The sequence below is a fragment of the Xylona heveae genome (assembly GCF_001619985.1).
Source record: "Xylona heveae TC161 unplaced genomic scaffold L228scaffold_6, whole genome shotgun sequence".
Classification (NCBI taxonomy): Eukaryota; Fungi; Ascomycota; class Xylonomycetes; order Xylonales; family Xylonaceae; genus Xylona; species Xylona heveae.
Window position 1 is genome coordinate 1 of NW_017264198.1, and position 26,438 is coordinate 26,438.

The window sequence follows — 26,438 nt, forward strand, 5'->3', positions numbered from 1 at the left end:
TGCAGTAACAAATTAAACTATGGTTTGATAAATTCTTACTATATAAATTCCTAAGTCTAACCCTTTGGAAAAAGTAGAAAAACCCTCTATAATGAGATGAAATGTACAGCTTTCTCAGCAGTTGTTAGGGTTTATTATAATAATTCTTGTTTTTTTTACATTAGAATCAATATTTACAATAGATAGTTAAGAGTTTTAAAAAAGATTAATTATACCTGTCCATTAAAGAGCTATTTTAACTTTTAAATAGCTTATAAACAATTTTATTTATGTCAGAATAGCACTGAGTATAAGGTGTAAATGACGGGCAGAACAGAAGATGGTATTATTTGTGACTCGAGACTAACTACTAGAGAATTCTATATACATATGTTTGCCTTTATATATACAAGAGTTGCCTCGATATCTCGAGTCACCCCGATGTTGCCTCGAGATGTTGCCTTCTGATTGCCATTCTTCAATTGTCACCCCCTTTTCCCTATTTTCTATAAGCTAAGCAACTTGTTCTAGATTGTTGATCAGGGCATGTTTTGTGGGTCGCGATGAGTAATTCTCACGAAAGGTGGAGATCATGATTTCCTGTGTGCGTTCTATGTCAGGGCGTCCTGACAATTTAGTACTATAATATTGAGAGACAATTGCAAATGATTGAGAGACTAGACCTTAAAGTTACAATGTATTTTGACTTATAGATGTACAAGTATTAAAGCTTTAAGATTACAAGAAACTCATGACTATTAATATGATAAGTACCATTTTCCAAGACAATAGATCCCTTACCAACCCTTGTAGTTTGTGTCTTAGATTACAACTATATGTAGGGTGTCCGCTGGGGGTAGTGGGAACCGGTGGTCTTTGGGTTGGTCCCGGTGGCCGACCGGGGCGTGTTGGGAAAAGGGGGGTCAAGACCGACCCGGACCGGACCGACGGATACCCTAACTATATGTTTTAGAAAGTTATAATTATAAATTTGAAATTTATTAAATGAGCAAGTCTAGATGCAACTCCTACTCCAGATAATCTTTGCTAAGGATGCAAGGCAGGGCTTGAAGACCTTAATAATAAATATATAGATATGGGAATGTAATGAGACAAAATCAAGTATAGCATATCATGGAGTGACTAGAAAGCAAACAAAAGCTCATCAACTCTGGTGCTCCCATCAGTCGCCAGACATCCAATATCTTCTCGGTCTTGTAAAACTTTGTCAATGCGTTCTGACATGCCGGAAGCATGCAAAATCTTTGCAAGCGAAGCATGCATTAGCAGAAGACTGCGACTTGGAAGTTCAACATCACTATGTTGTGTAAATTTAATGAGGCGGTGGCCATGGTCGTTTGGCTTGGGCAAAAAATAATTGAGAAATGTTGGAAACGTCTTTCCCAGGATTAGGATCTGATACTCGTTATCCTATTGAAATTAGCATCTATAATATCATGCTGAGAAGATGACATACCACTTCTGTCGGCTCAAGCGCAATTGCACATCTACCAAATGCACTGTGGACTGATTCAAACAAGGTCATTGCATTAATCGGGCGGTTTATGTCACTCGGCCCTAGGCTAATTTGTGGGAAACATCTTTTTAAGGTCGTCCATATTTGAGCAATCTCATGGTGCTGAAACCAGTTAACATGCTATTAAAACTTAGTAATGCTTTAACTAACCTCTTTTGTATTTTTCCATTGAGAGATTGAAAACGGCAAGATATGAGCAAGTTCAAGGTCCCCCGTCATGCCCTCTCTCTTCTTGTCATCGTCTGCCAATGCATCAGAGAATCCAGTGAGCATGCACTGAAAATTGTCTCTCTCGAGACACATTGCTTTTAGCTTGCGTTGCTCGATTCTGCTTGGTGACTCTGTGATTAAAGCAGCAATTTCCTGCTTTATAGCTTCATTATTTGAAAAGGGCGAGGGGGTAATGCCCGGTGTTGGCCCACGTGCTTTCACTATACAAATTGAGAATAATGCCCGAGTACATCAAAGTATTGATATTCACTTACTAGGGACTAGGATTGTTGTCAAGAGATGATTGTAGAGATCAAATAGTGTCCCGTCATCGCTTGTTTCGACAATGAACTGGGACAGCAAGCATCTTCCCTCAACTGGTAGATATTGAATGAAACTTGATAGAACCTTTTGGGTATTGTCGTTGCTGTCTCTTGGATGATAGGACGCAATCCTATCACATGCTGCGCGGGTTTCAAAATCTGACGGAACAGTGCTAAGACTGCTTTCATTGCTGAAGAAGCTGCTAACCCTTCCAACTAAGCCTTCATTGCAGGGTTCTACAATATCAGCTTCCATTGTGGCGATGTGGGGATCCTAAAGTCGTGAGTGGATAGAAATGTGCACGCTTGGAATCTGCTAGTATAGTTGGTCCGAGGGGTCGCACTCAGACGAGCGATCTACCAAAGGCGGTGGGGGAATTGCCCGCTTCAATTGTCACGCTTTCCTTATCAGGTATCGCGCACCATTATTTTTCACTCACACGTGACAGAGATTTTCCTTCTCTGGCCTAAACTCGACGCCCAAATAGAAGCACCCAGCGCCCAGGAATCACACATTCAACTTGTTATATTTAACAATAAGATAATATAGTAATTAAATTTATACTGGAATAGCTTTCAACTTCTCAATAACTTCTTTAATAACGTAAACTGCTTCCTCCAAGTAGGGAAGCTGAATTTCATGACCTGAACTACATGCCTCTAGCAAAGCATAACCATGCTGATAGCGATCAGCCTCATTCTGGAAATACAAATAGCTCGTAGCTATTCGGAGTCGGAAGCGCCCGAACATGGGCCCAGTATCATCCTCTCCAAAGGCAGAGCCCGGTAGGGCAGCAAGTCCACACTCCCGGATTAGCCACGTCGAAAGGTCGGCGCTGGTAAAGATACCGAGCTTGTTAAGCTGGGCTGCATAAGGGGAGAAAGACGGATACAGATAGAAAGCACCGCGGGGTTCTCCGATGTCAAGACCGAGATCTTTCAGTGTTTGGTACATTCGAGTTGAGCAGTATCTATGCAACGCAGTCACTGACTTGCGATAGGCGACCATATCTTGGCATGTGGAGAACGCCTTCACGGATGCCAATTGTGCAGGTGCAGAGGCTGCAGACCAACATTCGGAAGCATATGCTAGTATTGTATTGCGGATCGTTTCTCCTGTTGGCGAGGGTGGAAAGATAGCATAACCCACGCGCCATCCCCCGGCGGAGTATGTCTATACGAGAAATTTAATATATACGGTCCAATAAAAGGCGAGGGAATCATTGCCTTACCTTGGATAAGCCACCGGTGAGAATAACAGTTTCGGAATCGTTGGATTTACTGTCAAATGCACTGATTGCCTTCTGGGTTTCATCAAAGCAGATGTCGGAATAGATCTCATCGGTGATTAGAGCAATCCCCTTCAATTTACAGAAAGATTTGATGGTTTGGATACAGTCAGCCGAGAATACATGTCCCGTTGGATTCGAAGGGCTGTTTATCAGCATGATTCGAGGGTCAGCCCCTTCTGAGATTGCATTCTCATATGCAGCGGTAAGAGCGGCCTCTGTGCATTTTGTCAATTTTAGGGCTTAAGATGTCTTTTTGACTGGGAAAAAACTTACCAGTAATGGTATGACGGTCAAGAGCATCTGTCTCGACCCAGAAAAGCTTCTTTCCAGCATGTAGTACTTGTGGCTCATAGCTGACCCACGACGGACGAGGAAGCAGGACATCGCCCTCAAGAACATCAAACAAGGCAAATAGAAGTGGCTTCGAGCCAGGAGCTACAACGACTTGATTGGGGCTGATTGTTACATTAAGACGATCTGCATTAAAATCTGCAATTGACTTCAGTAATAAGGTTAGCCTTGGTCTTGATGGTGAAAGGAGTACAGCGAACGAACCTTCCGCAGTTCCTCCGTACCGGCCACCGGCATATAACTTGTCGTGCTCGAGGCTTCTCGATATATCCGGAGAACATCTTTTTGAATTGGAAATGTAGCCTCTCCAAAACCCAGGTGTACAACATTTTTGCCCTCTGCACGTGTCTTTAAGACAAGCTCGTTGATCCCGAGGGTGGGGGAGATTTGGAGCTTTGCAGCTGTTGATCTAATGACATTGGCCATATTGGTGTAATTATGCTCGGAATATTTTAAAGATTAAAGTTCATCAAATCCTGCGTCGAGTTATTGCCTTGTATTTATATATCTATGGTATCAATTGCTGCCAAAGTTACGTTAGGGTTCCCTCGGTGAAAAAGCACCGAAACGCCGCTGTATGTAAACCCAGGAAACTCGGAAGATGTGGATGTTCTACACCTTCTTCCTGCTAGCATCTGTAACGCTACATTTTTATTTGGATCTGTAACTGATTAATTCTTGATGGTCTGCTCTATGTAAAGCAACTGGTGCAGGTATTATCTATAGTATTAATGAAGCTCAGCTTATATACAGCGGAATATTGCTCCAATATCTACTATATCACCAAGGAATCCTCGTCAAACCAAGCTCAAGCACGTGATTGCAGAGCGATTCGGCGATTCAAACGCCGAGACACCCCTCCCGTACCCATTTACAATCATGCGACCAGCTCCGAAACACCGAGATTTTTGCCACCCGTCATTACCGCTTTACTCCTCCTATTAGTGATAGAGCATCACTCATATCTACTTAAGGTAAGTAAGGTAAATAAGTAATATATACAGGGACTAATCGTCAGTGTCATTGCTACCAATGTGCTTCTCACGAATGAGATGCCGATGCAGTCTCGCCTGAAAACTCGCAAGGCCTGTGCTCTCTGTCATGAACGCAAGATTAGGGTGCGCAACCCCACCCAAGTTTTCTCATAAGCTATGCTTACAATTGATCTCGATGTTGACGGCAGTGCGATGGTGCAGCTCCAAATTGCCGAAATTGTCTCCGAGCGCAAGCCATTTGTAGACCGCATGAGAGGCGACGTCGCTTCACTGATCGTCCCTCTTCTAGTGCCAATGCAGACGACCATCTCTCCGAGACTGCACGGAGGCTTGCCTGGTTAGAATATGAAATTCAAAGAGTTTTTGGTGTTGATATCCGTCCGATGAGCACAGGTACACCTTTGGACTGTCTCTCGCCCAACAAACGCGTTGAACGTGCAGAGGATGACGTCCGGATGGGAATATCTAATGCCGCGCCTTCTCAGACTCCTCATTATCGCCCTTCAGTATCTTCAAACGAAGAGCAACCCGAAAGACCTCACGACGTAGACCCAAATATAAGCCTGTTGGTGTTGAATGCTACCGGTGAAGTCCGTTATCTGGGTGCATCGAGTGGCTCTTTCCTCGCCAAATATATTGCAAATGTTGCCCAGTCGTCTCTTTCAAGAAACCACAGACTTTGCTTTAGCTCGGAGGGGCGTGAAACGCCTTTGGTCTCGAATTCCAATAGGGATTCTGTTTTTATACCTACGAATTGGAGAACTTCGGAGACATTTCCATTTCTCTTGCGCTGTTACATGAGATGGGTCAATAGCATATATCCGTTGTTCTCGGATGACTATATTACAATGCTGGAATCGTTTAGTAGCTCGAGTAGTTTACCCGAGAAGAATGGCGACGTAGCCGTCATTTTCTATCTGGTGATGTCAATAGGTGCCATTCACTCCGAACAAGCGCACCTTCTCAACGATATACAGGGAGACACAGGCATTCCGGCTTATCAAGACGCATCAAGTCACGGTCTGTCAGCGGAAACTCTCTACCAGAACGCTACAACTCTGCTAGAGTCTCAGATCAAAGGCTTGACTCCTCGTATTAATCTAGTACAAATTCTCAATCTTATATCCATATATGCATCTCATCGACCATCCGATAATAAACAGTGGCATGTGGGGGGAATAGCTATGCGAGTAAGTTGATAGCACTGAAGATAATGGAGGATTGTATTGACTTTGTCAAAAGCTAGCAATTGAACTAGGCCTGCATCGGCATATTGACAGCTGGAAATTTACCGCCGATGAATCTGAGCTGCGGCGTCGGGTATTCTGGACCACCTATGCCATTGAGATTACTCTGGCTTTTAACCTTGGTCGACCAGCGAGTATCTCCTTTGAAGATGCCGATGTGCCATTCCCTAAAGCAACAGAAGATATGATTATGCCCGTTCATCATATCAGACACCGGCAGATTCAGGAACAGATGTTGTTTCAAGTCTATCGTGGGAGGAAGGACAATGCTTTCCCTACAACTGAAGCGCGAGAATCTGTCCTGAGTACGCTGCAAAAAAAATTGGACAGATGGCACCAAGATCTGCATGATCTTCATTCACGTTCCACATCGCCGTATCCCGTAGAGTACTGGGATCGGCTATACTACTCTACATCTGCTGCACTTTGTCGACCAACCCCTCTTCTTCTTCAACCCGGACCCCACTTGTATGAACAATGCTTTTTATTCTCGGGGAAAGTAATCGATATCTACGACAAGCTTATCCGCCAGTTTCGTCTTCCCAATTCATGGATGTTGCTACAGGGTCTCACACTTTCAGCAGTCTCAATGATTGTGACAGCCAGAATCAACGTACATGCTTTGTCTAGGAGAGTTGGGATTGAGAATCTCCTGGACAATTTGACTACATGTGTCCGCAAACTCTATGTGGTCACGGCTGTAATGAGAGAGAGATGTCCTGCCTTTGCAACTAACAATCTAGAGGATTTAATCGATAAGCTGTCTCGAGATACTGTCCGGCATATCATTAGCCTGACAGTAAACGAAGGATCTACAAGTACATCGTTACAAAATACGCCAAACCATAATGCAGTGCTGCCAGCGACTCCGTCAATGCCCCATTTAGGACCTAGTGGGGACGAGCCATCAAGTCCCTCTGTTGCATGTGTTGATCACATGCAACATGATTCAAATAGCCTGGGCAGCTTAATGAACGCTGCATCTGGTCAGCAAGCACTACACACATCACACCCAGTAATCGACCCGGGACTTTTGGGATTCGATTCTGATGCAAATTGGGGTTTATTTGATAACTTGTTTGAAACTAATGAACTGCAGGCTGTATTAGACTTGTTTTCCGGCGAGCAAAATACCCATCTCTTTCATTAATCTGAGCATGGTGTATTCGTGTGCTCGAGGAGATCAACCCTCCACGTAGCTCTCTTCTAGTCCTGATTTTGGGAAAGGACGCAGATACACAAGCCAGATTGAGAGATTAAAGCCGGGATTGGAGTAGCAAAGCCTTTAACTGTTTCTTGATGGATGTTATAATGTAATTATACGATACCTTAGAGATAGTTGTTATAGAGTTCCAACCGCTGACCCTTGCATATACACTACCAATACTATACTTTAGATTAGAGCTCTAACCGTTTCTGCATCAACCTCAAGATCCAATTCTTCACCCCTGTTTTCTCTTCCAAATTTGTCAACGCTTTGTCAACTGTCTTCTGCAATTCCAATGCAATACTCTTTGTATGCTCCAAGCCTCCGGCAGCTTTTATATCGTCTAACGCCAATTTTCGGATTTCGTGCGATAGGTCGTTGCCGGCCTTACGCTGTTGAAGGATACTTAGAAGGCGGCCACGATGCAACGACTTTGAAGCAAGGGCATGTATGAGGGGCATTGAGAGTTTGCCCTCGCTGATATCTTCTGCAAATCCCTTTTGCTTTGTATACTGCAAGCGTGGTCAATTAGTAACAAGTCTGGGAATGTAATAACTGGACAGGAAGATACGGAAAGAGATACATACGTCTGCATTTTCAAGATTCTGATAGTCATCGCGAACCTGGAAAAACCGGCCAACAGCCTCCATGAGCGGACCAATGTCGAGATCTTTATTGATGGTTGCTTCGGAACGCATCAACTCTGCTAAGAGAAGGAAGAGGCCACCGGTTTCTAAACAGCATTTAGAATGGAATAATTTTAAGAGATTTCTTCAACATACTGCCATCAACCATTGCGAAATACTCCTCCTCAGTAGGTATCTCTGTATGATGCTTCCAATGTAAATCCATCCCTTGGCCAATATGGCCTTCTATAATCCTTTCTGTCAATATCGACACTGCGGCTGGAGACAGCGACTTTGCGGCTCTTAAGGCCTTAAACATGACCAGGTTCGCTGAGTTGATTGTCTGACTTATACCGAAGACAGTGTGTGTGGCAGGATATCCTCGTCTTAGGGGAGATTCGTCCTCGATATCGTCGAGCCTAGGTAGCATTTCGTTAGTATTTCAGGCTCAAACGAAAGAGACGGGGTAAGGGAAAAGTAACATCAGAGAAGCGGCATGCAATGAGTTTGCAATATCACGGATAATCTCAAGCGATTTTTCAGGAACATGGTACCAAGCCTCAAGGCCATCAATCGCAGTGTTTCTCACTCCCTTTGAAGGAAGCGATTCAATGTAGGCGTAAGGCTCCAAGACCAGCTTAAAAATATTCAGCATTACACAGCTATGAGGTGGTCGAGCTTGTTATTTTGGGACTTACTTCTTCAAATTGAGTTAAGGAAGGGACTAATCGGGGAACGGGCAACGCGACATTTCCAATCTTTTCGTCAATAGCGTCTGTTGGATCACCTGGAGTCGTGGGCGGAGTGCTGGAGGATATGGTCGAGGATATGCTTGAGCCATCAGCATATTCCTGCTCATTCGATTCTTCCTTCTTTTGCTTGATGCTTTTTGCGACATTTTGAGATATAGGCAAAGTGAGGCTGTCAACCGACGTGGCGGTCTTCTTCTTTGAATGTTCCGCGCGGAGTGCTGGATACGCATCTTCGTTATCAAGGTTGTAGCGTGCGGTGGTCATACTCCACGCAAAATTCCCGGCCGTGACAAGGTCAAGCAGTTCAAACCACTTCGCCGTTTTTTCGGTCAAATTTCCTTGGCCCACAAAGTCGGCCTTTTCTTTGCAATACTTCTCCTCGCGAGCCATAATTTCTTTCTTGACCATCCTCTTCGCCTCTTTTTCATCAACCGAATACCACTTCATGAAAATGAAGATGGCGCTGACTATCTCTCCAACAGAACCATTTGCCTCGTAATTTTGCCGCTCTTTCTCCCAGGAGAAGTAATCGTTTACCAGAACCCAGGCATCGTATGCAGCGCTTGTGATTCGCGCAGTGCTTTTGGTTTCGTCCTCTGTAAGCTTAAAATCCATAGAAAAGCATAAAAGACTCATAGTCCACCTGCAATATATAGTAAGCTTTTGCTCTTCGGTGAATGCGAGGCAAAGACAATGCTTACGGACATCCCGCATCGATGCCACGAAAGTACAGGTAGTCATCCAATTTCGTGAAATTGAGATCTCGTATCTGAACAAACACATCTGACATTTCCTTCCAGAGACGAAGACACTCCAAGCCTTGCTCTTTATCCATTTCCATCATCTCGACAGCCATTTTAGCCTGTAATTGCCTCCTTCTCACATGATCTTTGCCGCCGGCTTTTACTTCCTCGTCAAGGAGACCTTCCACGAGCTCCTGGTTGGTTTCTCGGAGCTATACGCTGTCAGTAAAATGTCCGGAAGCGGAACCGGCCCTTGGACATATTTAGTGAAATACTCGCCTGGGATTCGTTTTTATTCTCAGCATATTCGATTACTGTACAGCTTCGAGTCAATAGTTGCAGTACTAGGGCGAAACGAAGTCACTCACCATCATCATGGATGTATGCATATTCAACCATATACGTGGTCAAGGCAAGGCGCTCAGGTATGGCCTCACACGCACACAAAGCCGTGAAATTTCCCACAATCGGATTGATGCAGCCCACAGCATAGCTCTTATGGGCTTGATTCCGGACAGCATCGGCACGCGCGGCATCACTGGAGTCTAGGAAATCGACTTGGCATTGCCAAGATCCTGCGTCGGCGAGATAGGCATCGCGGTGGATGCGAGGAGTAAATTTGCAAAAATACTCTTCTCGTTCATATGCCTGCGGTGGAACAGGGATAGAATGCTGATAGACGAAACTCTGTTCAGCTGGCGCTCCCTGAGCTCGGAAATGAGTGTCTTCCATAGGTATTGGCGCTGGAGTGAGCATAAAATATGAAAAAATACCCAGTGATGAAAACAGAGAAAGAGCTCCGAAGGGGAAGAGGGGGGATGCCACTCTTATGCCGCATACAAGAATGCTTCCAACTGCAGGACTGGCAGACAAAAAGCAATTAATCAATTTCTGCACGCTTTGACATCAGCCCTTGTATGGAATTGAACTGACGATCATAAAGATTAGTGCCACCAAGCTGTATCGTTGTGACATTGACAGGAGCTCAAAGACATATCGGGAGGCCAAGAAATGGTCTCTGCATCCACTTCTTTCCAAACTCGTAAAGTAAATAGGGGGCGAGGGCGCCACGATCTGGTGGCACAGCTATTGGGACCTACGCCATCACGACCCGAGAGGATGAGGTTGAAAGTCAAATTGTGGGCCAAGCGCGATCGACATGAATTCGATCAAGCAACATCCTGTTTTCTTCCCCTCGGATTTGTCTAAATATCCATCAGCTGAGCAGAAGAAGAAGAAGAAGAAGCCCTTGTTTGCATCAATTTTTCATTGCCATCCCGGTCTGAGTGACAGCGCACCATTGATGATCCCTAATTGCTTCGTCCTAAAGTGGCAATTATAGAGGTGTAGCGGGAACGGGCCGACACTGAAGAGATAACCGAGCAGTCGCTTGATCTCATCGTGCAGTTCCTCCATCGGGATCGAGCCAATGAGATGATCAACAACAATTCTACCCAGGCAAAAGGGAGTTGTTTCCCTTGTCCGAGACATGTGAATCCAGTCTTATCGTTCATCTCCGAGACCTGTAAGAATGCCTCCGCATTGCTGTGGAACACACCGCTATATGACTCGCTCTATCCTTGTATGGTGCCTGGTTACAGAGACGTGGCCAGCGCCTTTATGTTGTGAGAGAGAGGGGAATCCCAGCTGGTTGGTACATGGTCAGCTGGTCGATTGGCGTGCAGCGATGCTACAGATGCCCACGCAGTCCCCAGTGGCTGGCTGAACAGCAAAGATTTCAACCGCTGTCGCCCCACACTGGCTGTATACGAGTAGAGGGGTAATAACCCGCAATCTGGAGCTGCAGCTCGATCGTCGATTGTCAATCGGGATGCAAGGTGTGCGGGTGGAGTCATGGGTATTGATTGACCATAATCCCCAGACCAGGTAAACACGTAAAAAACTACCGACGACTTTTCGTGGATGTTGGAAAATCTTGGAGTTACGGGTGCCGTACTAGGTTTTTTGCTCTCTCTTTCTTGCCCTTGGTTTTGCGCTGGTGTTTTCGTGAAGAATCTCCGTTGGAAGCCTCTACAAATCTGCGTCTTTCTGGACAATTGCATTTTTACCCTACGCGGAAAACCTGTTCAACATGGGCGTTCTGACTCTCGGGGTTGTTGTGCCTATTACTTTGGTACCTTCTCACATCCTCGCCATTCAATGGCACGTTATGGCCACTTACTACAAATCATCTAACCTCGATGCAGGTATCCTTAATCCTTTCAAACGCCGTCTTTAATCTCTATTTTCACCCTCTAAAGAATTTTCCGGGGCCTTGGTTTGCCGGGGCGTCAAGGCTGTGGTACAGTCTCAAGGTTTTCCAAGGGCGCCATAAATACGCAATCAAAACCCTTCACGACGATTACGGTCTCGTCGTACGCATTGCACCAAATGAGCTCTCATATATAGATCCAGGTGCTTGGAATGACATCTACGGTATGATTTCGTATTCGAAATGAAAGCGACACGATGAGGACCTAACGAGCAATTTCCTTAGGCAAGAACGCGCACCACAACGGATCACACACACTGGAGAAAGAGACCGGCACTTTTGGTGCTGGCTTTGGAAACTCTGAAACGCTTGTATGCATCGTCCAGGCTCGTGTGCTATGATAGACTTACCAATTTATGTCTTCAGGTTGATGCCGACAGCACGACATACAAAGCCCAAAAGAAAAACGCTCTGCGAGGATTTTCCCACCAAGAACTGATTAAAAAGGGGGGCATAATGACATTCTATGCCGACGATTTCATCCAAAATCTCAAAAATTCTTTTGAAAAGGGAAACCTCGGGGCTGTTAATATTGATGCATGGATCGGAAATACAATACTTGACATACATGGCAAGCTCGTCATTGGCCAGGACTTTGGAGCGATCCATAGGGGGCCTCTGCTTCACTTTATCGTCAAGTCTATGCACAAGGCCGTGACTGTTATACAATACGTTGCGCTGCTTCAATATCTACCTCGAGTGTTTACTTCTTTACTTTCTTTGCCGATATTTCCCCGTCGTGATATATTCGCAGTATTCAGCAACTTACCTCCACTCGGTCCAGCAATCAATGAGCGTATAGCAACTGAGAAGGGTTTGGACAAAAGCTCAGATATGGGTAAGTATCAATCCTCCTTCAAGTTATAATTCGAGCTCAAACAATCAAAAGTCCATCACATGATGGCAGAAGGAACAATCGACCACGACACCATTAGAAAAAACTCATTCATTTTAATCCTCAGTGGCGTTGAGACACTCCCTGGCTACATTTGCTCTATTCTCTACTACTTGCTCGAAAATCCGCAATACTTTGCCAAAGCTAGCAATGAGATCCGGATAAGCTTTCAGAGTCAAGATGAGATTACACCCGCTTCAACACAGGATTTACCATATTTAAAATCCTGCTTGAATGAAGCTCTTCGTTTATCGCCGCCCTTTGTGGGTGCGCTACCCCGTCGAGTCCCTCCAGCCGGCGTAACAATTTGTGGTCAATTTGTACCCGGGGGTACGATAGTAGGTATACATAATTGGTCTCTGACGCACAGTACACGTTATTGGAAGAATCCAGAACAATTCAGACCCGAGCGTTGGCTCGGTGACTCGGCATACGCAGATGACAAGCGGGAGTATTTTCGGCCTTTTGGCTTTGGGCCCAGGACGTGTGTTGCGAGGCAGTAGGTGGCACGAGTCTTAATTTTCTGGACACACTTACTGACTTTTGTTTAGTCTTGTTATTATAGAGGCTGGATTGATTCTTGCAAAGATCCTCTTTGAATTTGACATGGAATTGGACGCCTCTTGCGGACCTCGCTGGCCAATTAATAGAGGGCACCTTGTTCCAACTAGGCAACCGCTCGTTGTTACAGTTAAATCACGTACTGGGAATAAGTAAATCTTGAGAATCAAAATCTTTCAGAATAAATCTCCACGAAATTATAAGCAGCTTCACGTTTTCCGGGGCCTTTTTCATCATGCAATTATACAGCCCGTCATAGTCCTTTATAACCACGTGCTTCGAAGAAGGTCACATTCGGAGGTCAATGCATTGCGACATTGGGCCAACAAGAACCAGGAACAGTGGCCAACGATTGGTACGGATAAACATGCACTCTGGAGGGGTTTTTTCCAGCAAGAGGCTACCTTAAGTAAGTCTCCCGATTGCGTAATTCTGCATCGGCGCGCGCCTCCGCCTTGATCTACAGAGCACACCTCAGTCCAGACCCGCCTACATCGATGGCCACGCTGGCTAAAGCGCTTCGAGCTGCATCACCACCACTAGCTGGAGCTCTATCGCCGAAAGCCTCCTGCTTCTAAGCCTTCTGATTGGTCGAAAGACAAAAGCTCGAGAGCTGATTGGTCGAAAAAAAAAAAGAGTGAGAAGCGCGAAGCCTTCCTCGGAGAACATGACGATGAAGAATCCTCAGCCAGCAGCTCGAAGGATTATACTGATGTTGGAACAGGAGTACTTATTTTTCTTAGTGTTTTGCATATATTTGTATGTCACTTTGTTCTTTTATAGTTGACAGCCAGCGAGGACGCTGTCTTTTCTTTCCCAAAGGCAGCCATTGTTATGCCTTGAAACTTGTTACTGGTATCAACATATTGCCCTCCTTGAAATACATAAACGTCACCCCTTTTTTCTTTGGGTTCTTTTGTAAAGTCACCCCAAATCTCGCATCAAAGTTGCTCTTAAGTTTTCTTCTCACGATATCAATGTGGGTCAGGGTGTGTGTCTCGTATGAAGGTCGTCAAGAGGCGATGAAGCCGCTGCATTCATTCCTACCATCTACGTCAGAGCATCCTGACAGAAACCTCTCTCCTGTAGATGGTACTATTACGATAAAGCTACCTAGCTAATCAATAGAAAGGACCTGAGACAAAGCTGTCTGTAGAATAAGTTATGGGATGTAAAACGAGCATAATGAGCTTCCAATTCCAGCAGATGAAACCCCCTACACTTTTTTCACGGATTCTTCAATAGATCTATACAATACCTCTCCTACTATTGGGTCTTCCCATCAGGTCAATCTGTGCATCTTCCTCCTCTGCCTCGGCAAGGTGTTCTCCTGGAAGAAGAACGGCGCGGTCGATTGCTACAGGTAGACCGCGATGTCGACCTCTGATCATCACAGCGCACAGGATCAGTTTGCTCACGGTGTGCCAACCGCCGACAAAGCTATAATTCTGATCAGGAAGACCGGTACTGATGCCCACACAACCGTACGCAGATACAACTTCGAACATGATGTTGAAGACTGAGTAGGTTACGGGGTTGCGTTCGTAGGAGCCAGATTCGACAATTGTGATCAAAAAGACTGCCAGCACGACCCACCAAAGATCATGCGCAAGCTGAGCTCTTAGCTGCTGCCGAACAAAGTAACCTTTGGTCTCGCCTGTATCCGTTCGAGTCATTTGTCGTCTTAGTCCCCCGAGTATAGAGCCCCATCTTCCGGAATTATTGGCCGGCTCTTGGATCACAGGGTCGTCGGCGTAAAGACCGAGGCTGCGCTCTTCGTAGACGTTGGAGTTCCGCATGGTAATGACCACGGGGTAAACGGATATGTACATCATGATGACATAGAGAACGAGAAGGTCGACGCGCAGAGAGGAAATGTTGACAATATAAAAGCCGCCGGATCGCACAGCGATAGCCTGAAAAAGACCGTCCATAACTCGGGCGCCATGTGGCAGACTCTCAATTGTAGGATTACCAATCTAACATGAAAAGTATTAGCACTAAGCGTGAAGCTCGAGTGGGAGGACGTACATTGAGTATCTCAAACGCAACCCAATCGATCCCAGTCAGTGTAACGACAGCACACAGGAGCCACCAGGTGTGACGCGCAGGAAACAGGTTGGTGTAGCAACGCCTTGGATGGTTTAACATAAATTGCAGTGTTTCTTTCCGTTCAGCAAACGATGGCGTATTCGGGGTTGCAGTATATATTATCCAAATGAAAAGTCGCAAGAATAAAGGATAACTATATGTGTTAGACATTGGTCCGAGTCCTATTTCGACCATTTCTTCAGATTGCGACCATACCAAGTGTTTCCAGCCAGTATGAGAAGTCCCATAGTTATTAGCACGTAGTACGATTGTTGAAATGGAATCTAAGGGGTTAATTGTGAGAAATTAGTGAAGGTAGAAAGAGTTCTCGGAGTGAGACTCACCATGTTCATATCCAAGAGACTCATGCCGTTGTTGTTAAAGGCGGAAACAGCATTGAAGGCGCCGACCCACCTGGTAAAATTATCAGAAGATAGGGGAGACAAATAAGTAAAGTCAAGGGAATACGGACCATGGGTTAAGGCCATTCGCGCGTGCTACATCGGCTTTGTTCCGTGCAATCCAAGCACCGAGCCCTAGACATGCCAACAGCTGCCATAAGATAAAGTATGCGGGGACCAGCCAAGCTAGTAACTTCAACGCCCGGTATTCAACACCTCCAAGGACTTCTCGGTCAGAAGGGCTGAGATCGAAAAATCGGGAGTTCCGACCAATAAAGCCAGAGGCCATGGATAGCGTGTCTCCACTCGGGCGACGCTCGCTCGTGGCAGATGCGCGATTGCAGCTTGGTCGATGCCCGCCCGAGGCTCGACCATAATGATGCAACACGGCAGCGTTTGGATCCGCGCCAACACCTTGCATTGAAAACATTCGCGAATGACGCCGTTTGCCAGCTTCATTATATTTGCTAAGAGAATCTCGAGATTCAGCATCACTTGCAAAGGTAATCCCAGTACCCGGCGGGCGATCGTGAAATTCGTATCTAGGAAGCTCGGAAGCTTCCGAGTCTGGACCGCTTTGTGAAGAGTGGAGGCTATGGAGAGCATTGTGTTGCTTCTCAGCATCCTCCGATGGCCGACCGCGGGCCCGTGTCTCAGTCCACTCAAAGGGGATCCTGTCTCTTAAAGTATCCTGCTGAAGTTGGGCGTTGCCAGGGCCTGAACTACCAGGGCTGGATATGGCTAGAGCTCCGTCTGGCAGAGCTCTCGAAGTTGCTTGCGCTTTCGTCTTTCGGAACTGTGCATGCACCGTGTGCCGGAGCTTGGCCTCAAAGGCTTTCTTGCGCACGCTCACCACCACCGCCGATACCAGTATTGCTGATCCGAGCAAGGTCAAGGCGAACAGCATGAACTGTTGGAAAGTGTTGAGCGTTGAGAGATTTACCGTATTCAGCCCAGCCAATGTCATCGCGCTCACCGAAAGAAAGAGCGCATTGACATAGCTGAGGCTTCGAAATGGGGTCGACGAGCCCCAGATGATGAGACTTCCAATTAAACATGTTGCCACAAAATATAGGTAATGGAGGGTGATGAAATTCAACTGGGGCAGGTAACGGCTAACGGCGCGCAAAGCGCGAGAGATTGGGCCGGGGGGTCGGATTCGCAAGTGTGTGACTGGCTATGTATCAGTTGAGGAATCGTTGCTGGGCAAACAAACATCTGCCCAGCGCATAGGGTGAAGTTGTACGAACCCACCATCCCCGCGACTTGGTATGGGGATGAGGTACTCTCACGACGATCCTTGCTGGATGCACTTTGACGGTTGGAAAGGGGGAGAGCTGTTTTGGACTCTCCACGATGGCGATGTCGACGGTGTACTGTTCAAGAAGTTTTTCTAAATGTTCAAGATGTTGTCGATGAGGACAAATCTCGAATGAGTTGCGGTTTGAGATTTTTCAAAGCACAAAATTTCCGGGTGCGTTAGTTCGTTCGGGCCTTCTTCGCGCGACATATAACGGTTCTCTACCCTCGTACTGTAGTTGGTTTCGCTTCGGTAAAAATTAGAGAAACGGGCGGTGTAGGGAAAGGTTCGGGTCTAGAGCACGGAACCCCACCATACTAACACCAAGTGTCCAAGCTCCATCCAGCCACATAGCGATTACGCTGAAATAATAATATGCAGCAACTCCGTAAGCACCAACGTCAAGACCAACTGACCGGTTTGGCTACTGCAATAGCGAGACACAGAAAATATCCTCAAAATGGACATGCATGATGGTCGTCCTATTTCTATAGGGGGAAAAATGTTAAAAAGAAAAGTGTAAATCTAGAGAAGCCTCTTCTATATGTACAACATAGTGATCAGCCCAAAAGGCGCCCCTGACCTCCCGTTCAAAATGCGATGGGTATCTTTCGTCGAACCGCACATGTTCAAGCCAGTGTATAACATCATCAACTGGCAAATTGATCGTCGTCTAACTTCGGTCTAACACACCAAGCCTGAAACTGAGAATAATGGTTGAAACGATTATAACGGCGCCGACTATGGTGATATCTCCTCGAGCGGTGAGAAATCAGAAGGTCGGTGCCATAAAATAATTAGATGGGGTGGTGTCAAGGCGAGGTCGAGTCCTGCCAGGATGTCGAAGGCAATTCCCAAGCGGCAGAATGCAGAGTTCGCTAAGGAAACTCCCCATGGTATAACGAAAACAAACCGAGCAACGCCTTTTTTTCCCTTTCCCCACACAAAGAAAAAGAGCGAAAATATAAAATTGAATAGAATGAAATTCCGCAGTCCGCAGACTCGTTTCTAGACGAGCAATTGCAGACACAGTGGCCGGCGCGTATCAATCAGGTCGTGACGGCGACGCTTCTTGAGCAAGAGGATCCGCCAATTGGCCCCTCATAAAATTCTAGAGTGGAATATTCCCGCCAAGAAAGAAGAGCAAGTCAAAGAAAATCGGCATGCCAGTCATGGAGTCGTCCTCTCGCGCCAGTTTCGAACCTGTCAAGTCAAATATGTCAATGATGGATCCAGAGCAGAGAGTATAGCCGTAAAACGGGCACGGCTCGCAGAGCATACATTAATATATCAGAGGCAACAATGCTCGTCTCTATGCACATTAGTGAAGCGCACCTGCAGAGCCACGTGATGTTCTGCGAATGGTGGATCACTCGATGCAAAAGTCGTGCCAGAGTCGAGTCGTATCATTGAGGCCGTCGCGCGGTCCAGATATGCCTATTTCAGTTGTTAGTTTTCTGTAAAGGTCATTGCAAGTTGTGATAAGAGATGAGTGACTCACATATTATTATATGCGTGTATCTTCTTGTTGCACATATGTGCTTTGACGTCAACAATCAGTCTCCGAACGTCCTCCGCAGGCCAACCGTAGACTCTTGTCAGCGGCCCAAGGCTGAGGGCTTCCAGGCCTTCAGTTAGGCCAAGATTGTACCAGCGTCCAATGTCCTTTTCGTGTAGGCTCGCGGGCCACGAGTTGAGCGGAATTCGAATGACATTCTCCTGAATATCCACGAAGCCCTGCATCTCCAACATTTGCCGAGTGTTACGTTGATAAGCCACGGGTCGCGAAGCGCGCTGGGTTGCATCGTCTAGCCAATCGTACCACTGCACCAGGGGGTGATAGGGCATTGTTCCGTCATCGCAGCGGGGTAGCATATCGATCTCAACTTGTTCCATATATCCAAAACCAGGTTTAAGATGCCTGGCCAGTTGTGTCAGCGCCAATCTTTCGAAGACCAAATACTAGAAAAAAAACATACTGGAATATCTTTTGATATAATTCCGGCCAACTCGACACGCTTCCTGCTCCCATTCGAAGGTGGATCAAATCCCAAGACTCTTCTCCGAGATACCAAGGGCTTTCGTAATCACGAGGTATACGAAAACGCAAGTTGGGAGGAATCCTATTGAGATGGGTAAGAAATATGATTAAGGTGCGGACTTTGAGGATCGGGATCTCACTTTTCAGGTTGAATATTTGACAAATCCATCCCAAGGACCTTGAGCACGCAATGATTAGCGAAACGCAAATAAAACACACCCTCGGTCGAAGCTTACTTCGGCATCCAAGTATTTACTAGAGGGAAATCCATTGTCAGTAAACTTTCCTATGATGATTCCAATGATGGGACAAAAGCACTCACTCTGCCATGTCAATAGCCCAAATGCCTGTGCCGGTTCCCAAATCCAAAATCCTGGGTGGGCCATAATTCGGTCGGATTGGGGCTTGGTGTAGTTTTTCGTGACAAGCTACTAGGAAAAATTTGTGGTAAATGTCCATGCGGTCTTTTTCTTGCTGTATCGATGTATCAGATCAGTGTCGGGCAAGAGCACAACGAATCGAGACGCTTACCTCATCGCAAGGATACATGTAAATTCCCTTTCGAAAGCCATGGTATAACCGTCCGTTTTCCATATAGTTGGGCGGAACTGGAGCAGCCAGTCTGGTCGTCGAAACGAAGGCGACAGTTAGTCTTTGTTTCCCATCCACTGCACTGCATTTTGAGGCATACCCATTTGTTGACATTATGACCATCGGGATCTTTGTAGCATGGACGCGCCGCTTGGCTAGTTGACGTAAAGCTTCAAAAGAACTCGTATTTCAGAGACAGCCCGCGTTAAATATGAGCGGAAGTCGCCGGAACGAGAGTATTATAGCGCTGCAAAACGAATCCAATGGTGCAGGTGGAGACGCCTCGGTCGGTAAATATCGTGAATGAGATCGAACGGAATGCAATTGGCTGTCGGCAGCAGTAAGAGAGCTTATTTGTTCGTCCACGATGATAGCGATGATCGACGGCCAAAAGGGCAAAGAATGACAGCTCCAGAGGAGCAGCTTAGGAGATGCCGTGAGGTGGACAAGACGGAGAACGGACTCGGAGACTTGTCTGACAAGCGGTCGCCGAGTTGTCGTAATGGGAACACAGGGATCTGGTAAGAGTTTCAGGGACCACACCCGAGGATAGGCAAAGCTCCAACAAGGCGTGAGATTGCCAGTCCCACTCTCTGACTGTCGGAATGGGGTTCGTCGGGGGGGGGTAACGAGAGCGCTGGGGATTAGGTGGAAGGAGGGAGCGAGGAGTTTTAGTATGGGGAGCGCGTGGTCGAAAAGTAAGAGGTCATGTCCGAGCGAGCGTGTCGTGAATGAGAGAGTGGTGCAGATGTGCAGGCGCAGGCGCAGGTGCAGGTGGGCAATAAATGAGGATGAAAGGGCCTGGAGGCCGGGGGGTTTTCCCAAGTGGCCGTGGAAAGGATGAGACTGGGTGACACGAGTCCGTGCCATCATCCACTTTCCTCAGCGCGCGCTACTGCAAAAGGTTTAGAGATAGAGTTCCCATCCCTTCCCGGAACCATGCCGCCGGGTCGGGCTCACACGACGAAAGAGCATGGGAAAGCTGACGAGGGGGTTAAGACGCTTAAGTGGGTTATAGTGAGCCCATAGCGAGACCAATAGCGGAGCTATGGGCGAGCTATAGCCAAAGTATCGCCTCTATAGTGTCCGTCTCTTTCTCTCGAGCGCTCACCCACTTTGCCTCGCTCCATGTTAGTGCCGGTACGGTACAGTACAACTCCTCGCCAAGGGGGGTGTGGTGGACTCCCAGCTCCAAACACCAAACCCTTTTTCACCCCCGGTCGACGACAGAGAAGCCGCAGACGGTCGGATTCTGCACTCGTCTTGGGTTTAGTCTTGCGCTCCTAGTCGGAAGCTAAGAGGGATGCACCAGGGCAAAAGAAAACTTCTTGTTCCAGGTAGGGTACCGTCAGACGGTAGAGAGTCAGGGAAGCCCTTTTTTGGAGTCCCTCCGTCGCTTGGGCCACACTCCCAAGCCCCGGAACCGATACGATAGGAAGAGGTACGATCGTTGTGGCCTCTTCCGACTTCCAGGCTGCTTCAGCTGATGCATTTTCCGAGTCGACAGGCCCAGCAGCAGCAGCAGCAGCAGCAGCAGCAGAAGCAGCATTCTTCTTGTCGTATCACACAGAATAAGGGAAATGACCATGAGCATTCAAAGAAGCAGGAGCCTGCATTTCTGCGAAATATTTCATTGTTCGCTGTCTTTTCTGCCGAGGGCCAATTATCCTGTCATTGCACTCACTCAGTTCAAACTTGAAGGCATAAGTTGATTAGATACTTGGGCAAAGATGCCTGCACCTGCCTTGTATTTCTCTTCCGCCGCAGGATATCTTCCCATGGGCGGTGCAGTGGTGATAAATCGGTTGGTTGTTTTCCCCCTTGAAAGGGCTGCGACCAGAGAGTCAACGAAAAGTAGAGGACCTCCAGCGTCAGACCAATAATCCATGGTGTACCTTTTCTTACCTTGGGAAGGCTTTTCCCTACAGATCAGAGTGCCGTACGGCACCGTACCGAGCCGTAGCAGGATCCCATTCGTTAGTAATGCGCACTGGCGCAGTAGCCCCAACCAAGTACTCCAAGTAACGTTACAAAATCAGTCAGTCCCAAAGCAAAAGAGACTGGTCCAGGACTAGACTGAACGGTGGGAATTGCATTTTGAGATGCGTCGCTTTCATCCTTTGCATTGCCCTTGAACCATTAGCCAGTCCACTACTTGCTCCGGCCCACGCACGCATTTGTCCACACACTCTTTGCTTTTCAATAAACACACTCACACACCCTCTCTCTCACGCACACACAGAGAGAGAAAATAATCTCTCGCAACCGCACATAAACCTGCTTGAAACTCACCCTTCCTTCTTGAGTACTTCATTTTCCCGGCTTGGGGCCGAGATCTCATCTAGTTTCGAGGTCACGCCCAGCTAAATCAACCGCTGAATCCTTTCCGCTTCTTCCGTCCTTACCTTGCTCATCCACCTTGAACCCATTTACTAGAGGAGTATGCACAAGTGGAACTACTGATGGTGGGCATTGGCAAGCCCAAGAAGATAGGCGAAGGGAACCCACATATCTCTCTGAACTTCGTACATTTGCGACAATAAAAAGGTAGGGCTTCGCCTATTCTCTCTCTGTATCGCTCCCATTTGATTTTCTCGCCTTCTTGATTCAATCCATGGGCTCGAATTCCCCAGACTGCAGCTGCCAGGGCGATCGCTATCGCACCGTCGTGCCTGCGACTTCTCTACCGCGGGAATAGGATACTGTCTTCTATCATGTAAGCTGTTGTCGTAGTGCACTGCTCTCAGCAAGAGAAACCGGCGCAACCGTTCTCTCCCTACGAGTAAGAGAAGTCGATAAGGGTTTGCCAAAAAAAATGCATTTGCCCTTGTGTCCACGGGCTGCTATCGCCGGACATGTTCGCTTTGTTGGCTTAGTGTAGGCGTAATTGACATTTCTTTCAATCGGACAGAAATGGAAGCCTTGTTGACCCACACTCGAGTTTATGCAAAATGTAACAATGACCTTGCTCCGTCAACTTGTCCAGCATGGTTGTCGACACCGACATTGAGTAGCTTGTGCTTGCATAAGTTCCAGGCGGAAAGAAGGCGGACCGTGATCGGCGTGGTCTTACGCCCCTCGACGGAGCTCATCAATCGGCTGTAAAATAGAAAAGATTTGCCGGGGCGTACATGCAGCCATGCTCTACGCTTTTGCTCGGCCGAGGCTCTTCGACCTTGGCATGCAAGGCTACATGTCAAAAAGAAAAAAGAAAAAGAAAAAAAGTGTGATAGTCATGGCCAGAAGACGAAACTACAGTGGGTCGTGCAGAGTTTCTGCATGTTTCAGACGACAAGGAGGGTCATCATGACTGACAGCACAGCACAAGTATCTCGGATTGAGCCGGTACCTGTCGCTACCACACAGCAATGATGGACCATCATGACACCACCTCTGGCTCCAAATCCAGTAACCGACAAAATCTTGGTCCAGGCCTGATCGTCTCTTGCGGAGAAGGGGGAAGGTGTTGCGTCGCCGAGTCTCAAAAAGGTTCAATCTGACACTCTATAACTTAGGTAGGTACTGCTAGGCTTTTGAGGCATCGGTTGTTTGGCGTGCGGACCGCCCCCTAAGGATATCCCTTGCACCTTTTGAGGTCATTCGCCTGTCTCAAGCCCGGGTTTCGCGGTGCCATGGGGGGCTGTGTTGGTGCTTTTCGGGGTCAACAGTTTGACATGCACGTAGCCGAGCGGGAAGGCTCCATTGAACGGACAAAGTGAGGCAAGCGGCCGAGGTCTGGCGAGAGAAGAGGGGGCGTTCGGGTCCAAGAGGCAAGACAGGCGAAATAATGGGGTCCACGCCCCACCAATTGTAGCCCTCGTCTTGCCCTGATCCGTTCCCAGTCGCCAGGGTATTGGTCGTTCATCCTCGCGCGACATGATTTCTGGGACGTGCCACGTTCAAATAACTCGTCCCAGGGGGAGAGAGGGCTGTTCCCTTCTCCGTTCGGCCTCCTACGTCTACAACAGAAACCGCCGGGATTTGGTAGCAAAAAACCCTTGGCCACCGGATTTGTGTCGTGTCGTAAGCGCAGTCAGCAGAGAGACAGTGGCTTTTGGAGAGGGACAGAGGTAGGCTTTGGCGTGAAACTTTTTCCACAAAATCATGTCGATAAAACCCCTCATGCCATTGAAAAGAGCTTTCTCGACCGTCCACGGCTCTGCCATTACCTAGTATTATTATTATTACCGATCCCATATCACTGGTAAATTGCGTGGATCCGTCAGAGCCGCTCCTCGGAGAGCAAAAAGTGTAGAAAGCCGCGAAGAGGCCAATGAAGATGGGCTGGGGGAAAGGGGGGTCAGACCTGGTAACAAAGAGTCTACACATCGCTGATGATGCGATCGCTTGGCTGACTCTTGCTCACTCTGGCTGGCTGGTTTGGTCGTTAGTTTCTCTTCCCGTCGAGATGAGGCCCGTCCCCTCGGGACGCCCTCATGTGGGGCCCTTTTCCCAAACCCACGGCACCTTGACTCGGACGCTTTTCGGGGCGGGAGGATTCCCGCAGATATTGTCCTAAACGGAATGCTGCTACGTACCTCGTTTTGCGACAGCTTGGGCAGTCATCCAGAACGCATGGAAGATGCTGCGAGTTGGCTAAATTTGACCTGGCCTTGCCCGAGCACGACCTAGGCCTTTCGGCTTTGTCCGTGGTTCAACGGCCAGATAAAACAAGCGTGCCCCTGCCCCTGTCTTTGCCGTCGGCGCCGTCATTTGACAACCACGCCGCCTGGTAAGATTATGTCACGATTGGGGTCCTGCGCCGAGCATATCGTCTCATATTTACATAACACCCAAGACTCACATCCTCTCCTTCTCTTTCTTTGCCCCATGGTAGCGCCCGGCCTGTGTCGTCATGTGGCGTCGATGGCTGGACCCCTTTGCTCTCCGGAAGTTTAATTCACGGCTTGAGTTTCGCCCCAATTTGGCCGAGAAATATGGTTGCTATTCCTGTTTCTTTCAACCAGCGTGTGGCTGCTGCTTCAGGAGCAAGAGAGCAATGAGAGCCGGCCTCGCCGTAGTTGAAACGATTCCTGCATCTTGCTGGCTAGGTGTAGGTGGACACCTTTTCACTGCATCTACGAGTACTGGATCCTGAATGCGAAAGCTCATCGCTGTAAGTCTCCTAAGCAAGTCGTCCCACAAATGAATTTTCTACATTCTATAATTTCCGTTAGCATAGACCGGTCTTCCGCCAGCGACAAATTGATCGGCCTCACGGAGAGAGAAAGGAGTCTCCACCGCCAATCGCGGAAATTGTGCAAGCTAATGCCTGCAAGCCCCACTTACTAGGCTTGGCTTCCTGTCGCTCCTAATCTCTCTGATAACGGCGGGGTTCATTCACGTCAAGTGGGGTCTTTTAGGATTCTATCATCTGGCTGTTTTCTTCATTATGGATAATGTCCATTTAAGGAGCAAACTGCCAAACAATTGTTTGTGGAGAGGTTAGAAGTACAGAAAATTTAGACGCACTGAGATTTGGGGGAGTAATTTGGCAAGACTTTGTTGTACGCGATATGCATGCGTAACACGCAAGCTTTCACGTAATTCATAGACTGTATCCTGGTATCCGCCTTACCTTCCTTTATAAGATTATCGACTCTGATCTGGCAATGGGCCCTTTCTCGGAGAGGGTTCCAATTCCGGCCCTAGCTGACTGTCGATCTACCCAAGGTAGGTAGGTGCAAATATCAAAAGCTTCATACAATCGAGAAAGCTTTTCTCGCCCAAACCGCCTTCGATATGGCCAACTGGGGCATGCGCGATTTGATGGTCAATTTCAACCCGCGGGATGGGTGCAAATATTCAATGGTAACATGTGCTTGGAAAAATCTTGCTAATAGTCTTCCAGCGCGTAGCATCGTGAGGCATTCGCCACCTGGGCCTAGAAAGATTGCAGCCCTCGAATATATGCTTTATATTTGGGTGATTCCACGACTTGGTTTTAGAATGTGGTGCAAAGATAGCGGAAATTACCGTTGTTTGTTTCTGAAAAGTGACACAATATAAAGTCCAGTGTACGGACCTGTCAGAAAACTGCAGTTCGCGACCAATTTCAAAACAATCCTTTGCTGAAATGACGTCCATGACGTCCTCTTGTAACCTAAACTGACATGTTGTTTCTTTCCGAATCGGCCATTGACTGAGGGGAGTGTGTAACCCCTCTTAGACAAGCCCACGTGGGCATTGTAGCTGTAGCACGCACATTGTTGTTCAGTCTTCTATCCGACTCCGATGCAATCGTACCCATGTTATATCTTGAGTCCTCCTAAGGTCTTCCGAGCTTAGCTGCAGTGGAGTTCGTGCAGGCTAGAGGTCGATGTGCGGTACGGAAGACTTGACGCCGGTAGACAACGGAAGCCAAAGCGAAGCTAAAACTCGCACGGTTGCAAAACCACGGTTAAATAATGCGATCTTGATTAGAACGAACTCTGGGCTTGCAGAGGGAGAGTGGAATGGCTAGGTGCCGGAAAAAGGCGCCCATGTGCTGTCCAGGATTATGATGTCTTTTTTGCCCGGCACGACCGTCAATTTTGAGACAAAATGCAACAGAGTCTGATCGCCCACCCCTCACACACAATGGCGACAAGTCAATTGCCGCTTTTGAATGATGACGGCGGGAGTTCAGAAAGTTGCCGGACGCGCCGAATATTTCTGCATGCAGCATGCAGACGCAAAAGCCATGCGAAAAAGCGTGAGCGAGTAGTAAGACCAGATTATCACTTCACGGTCTCTTTCAGGGCTGTTGGTGTTGAACGAACCGAGTCGGGTAGTACAGACATGCTCGGCGTCATCCTCGGTAGATTAGCTCAATGAAATATTTACACTGCCTGACGGAAAGACATGTCAGATTGAATCATATGAGAGTGTCTTCTCCGTACTTGCTCCGAAAATAGGATCTATTTATTTTTTCCCGGATCAGTGCTTGTCTTTCAAGAATAACGCGTGATTCTCCGCTAGAAGAATTTCTTTATTTTATTTTATTTTTTTTTTTTTTTTTTTTTTTTTTGAAGGGATCCTTTGT

At 47.3% G+C, this 26,438-nt stretch overlaps 8 protein-coding genes across 8 annotated transcripts; 2 read left to right on the forward strand and 6 right to left on the reverse strand.

Annotated features, from left to right (window-relative positions):
• Positions 1-1,010: 1,010 nt before the first annotated feature.
• Positions 1,011-2,356, reverse strand: L228DRAFT_247558 (hypothetical protein). The gene is made up of 4 exons (XM_018332665.1): positions 2,002-2,356; positions 1,667-1,947; positions 1,457-1,618; positions 1,011-1,410 (listed from the first exon to the last, which is right to left on the reverse strand). The coding sequence occupies exons 1-4, from the start codon at positions 2,303-2,305 to the stop codon at positions 1,123-1,125; spliced, it is 1,035 nt and encodes a 344-aa protein (XP_018187501.1). The 5' UTR covers positions 2,306-2,356; the 3' UTR covers positions 1,011-1,122.
• Positions 2,357-2,608: 252 nt separating this feature from the next.
• Positions 2,609-4,448, reverse strand: L228DRAFT_283152 (PLP-dependent transferase; the record flags this gene model as incomplete). The annotated part of the gene is made up of 4 exons (XM_018336082.1): positions 3,897-4,448; positions 3,615-3,840; positions 3,282-3,556; positions 2,609-3,223 (listed from the first exon to the last, which is right to left on the reverse strand). Exons 1-4 carry the CDS (start codon positions 4,116-4,118, stop codon positions 2,609-2,611), a joined length of 1,338 nt encoding a protein of 445 aa, XP_018187502.1. The 5' UTR covers positions 4,119-4,448.
• A 296-nt stretch (positions 4,449-4,744) lies between these two features.
• On the forward strand, positions 4,745-7,084 carry L228DRAFT_268457 (hypothetical protein; the record flags this gene model as incomplete). The annotated part of the gene is made up of 3 exons (XM_018335137.1): positions 4,745-4,810; positions 4,876-5,877; positions 5,930-7,084. 3 exons carry the CDS (start codon positions 4,745-4,747, stop codon positions 7,082-7,084), a joined length of 2,223 nt encoding a protein of 740 aa, XP_018187503.1.
• A 248-nt stretch (positions 7,085-7,332) lies between these two features.
• L228DRAFT_283154 (terpenoid synthase) lies at positions 7,333-9,994 on the reverse strand (the record flags this gene model as incomplete). The annotated part of the gene is made up of 7 exons (XM_018336083.1): positions 7,333-7,653; positions 7,729-7,874; positions 7,924-8,186; positions 8,250-8,404; positions 8,466-9,162; positions 9,221-9,474; positions 9,728-9,994. 7 exons carry the CDS (start codon positions 9,992-9,994, stop codon positions 7,333-7,335), a joined length of 2,103 nt encoding a protein of 700 aa, XP_018187504.1.
• Positions 9,995-11,181: 1,187 nt separating this feature from the next.
• L228DRAFT_283155 (cytochrome P450) lies at positions 11,182-13,146 on the forward strand (the record flags this gene model as incomplete). The annotated part of the gene is made up of 6 exons (XM_018336084.1): positions 11,182-11,396; positions 11,470-11,698; positions 11,760-11,845; positions 11,901-12,372; positions 12,424-12,928; positions 12,981-13,146. The coding sequence occupies exons 1-6, from the start codon at positions 11,355-11,357 to the stop codon at positions 13,144-13,146; spliced, it is 1,500 nt and encodes a 499-aa protein (XP_018187505.1). The 5' UTR covers positions 11,182-11,354.
• Positions 13,147-14,174: 1,028 nt separating this feature from the next.
• L228DRAFT_143655 (hypothetical protein) lies at positions 14,175-16,837 on the reverse strand. The gene is made up of 6 exons (XM_018329203.1): positions 16,733-16,837; positions 15,554-16,655; positions 15,426-15,495; positions 15,298-15,365; positions 15,022-15,235; positions 14,175-14,969 (listed from the first exon to the last, which is right to left on the reverse strand). The coding sequence occupies exons 1-6, from the start codon at positions 16,737-16,739 to the stop codon at positions 14,238-14,240; spliced, it is 2,193 nt and encodes a 730-aa protein (XP_018187506.1). The 5' UTR covers positions 16,740-16,837; the 3' UTR covers positions 14,175-14,237.
• A 1,351-nt stretch (positions 16,838-18,188) lies between these two features.
• Positions 18,189-19,528, reverse strand: L228DRAFT_268461 (methyltransferase LaeA; the record flags this gene model as incomplete). Its single annotated transcript, XM_018335138.1, has 8 exons — positions 18,189-18,219; positions 18,284-18,703; positions 18,762-18,905; positions 18,964-19,001; positions 19,060-19,078; positions 19,146-19,297; positions 19,355-19,445; positions 19,515-19,528. 8 exons carry the CDS (start codon positions 19,526-19,528, stop codon positions 18,189-18,191), a joined length of 909 nt encoding a protein of 302 aa, XP_018187507.1.
• Positions 19,529-19,568: 40 nt separating this feature from the next.
• On the reverse strand, positions 19,569-20,415 carry L228DRAFT_143715 (hypothetical protein). Its single transcript, XM_018329204.1, has one exon. It carries the CDS (start codon positions 20,285-20,287, stop codon positions 19,604-19,606), a length of 684 nt encoding a protein of 227 aa, XP_018187508.1. The 5' UTR covers positions 20,288-20,415; the 3' UTR covers positions 19,569-19,603.
• Between the last annotated feature and the right edge of the window lie 6,023 nt (positions 20,416-26,438).

Coding starts and splice junctions, on each gene's coding strand:
- L228DRAFT_247558 (XM_018332665.1), bottom strand. CDS start 2,305: ATGGAAGCTGATATTGTAGAACCCTGCAATGAAGGCTTAGTTGGAAGG. Junction 1,948..2,001: donor GACAACAATCCTAGTCCCTA/GTAAGTGAATAT, acceptor CAATTTGTATAG/TGAAAGCACGTGGGCCAACA. Junction 1,619..1,666: donor AATGGAAAAATACAAAAGAG/GTTAGTTAAAGC, acceptor AACTGGTTTCAG/CACCATGAGATTGCTCAAAT.
- L228DRAFT_143655 (XM_018329203.1), bottom strand. Junction 15,366..15,425: donor GTCTCTTGGATATGAACATG/GTGAGTCTCACT, acceptor TTAACCCCTTAG/ATTCCATTTCAACAATCGTA. Junction 14,970..15,021: donor TTGCGTTTGAGATACTCAAT/GTACGTCCTCCC, acceptor TTTTCATGTTAG/ATTGGTAATCCTACAATTGA.
- L228DRAFT_143715 (XM_018329204.1), bottom strand. CDS start 20,287: ATGATGGCACGGACTCGTGTCACCCAGTCTCATCCTTTCCACGGCCAC.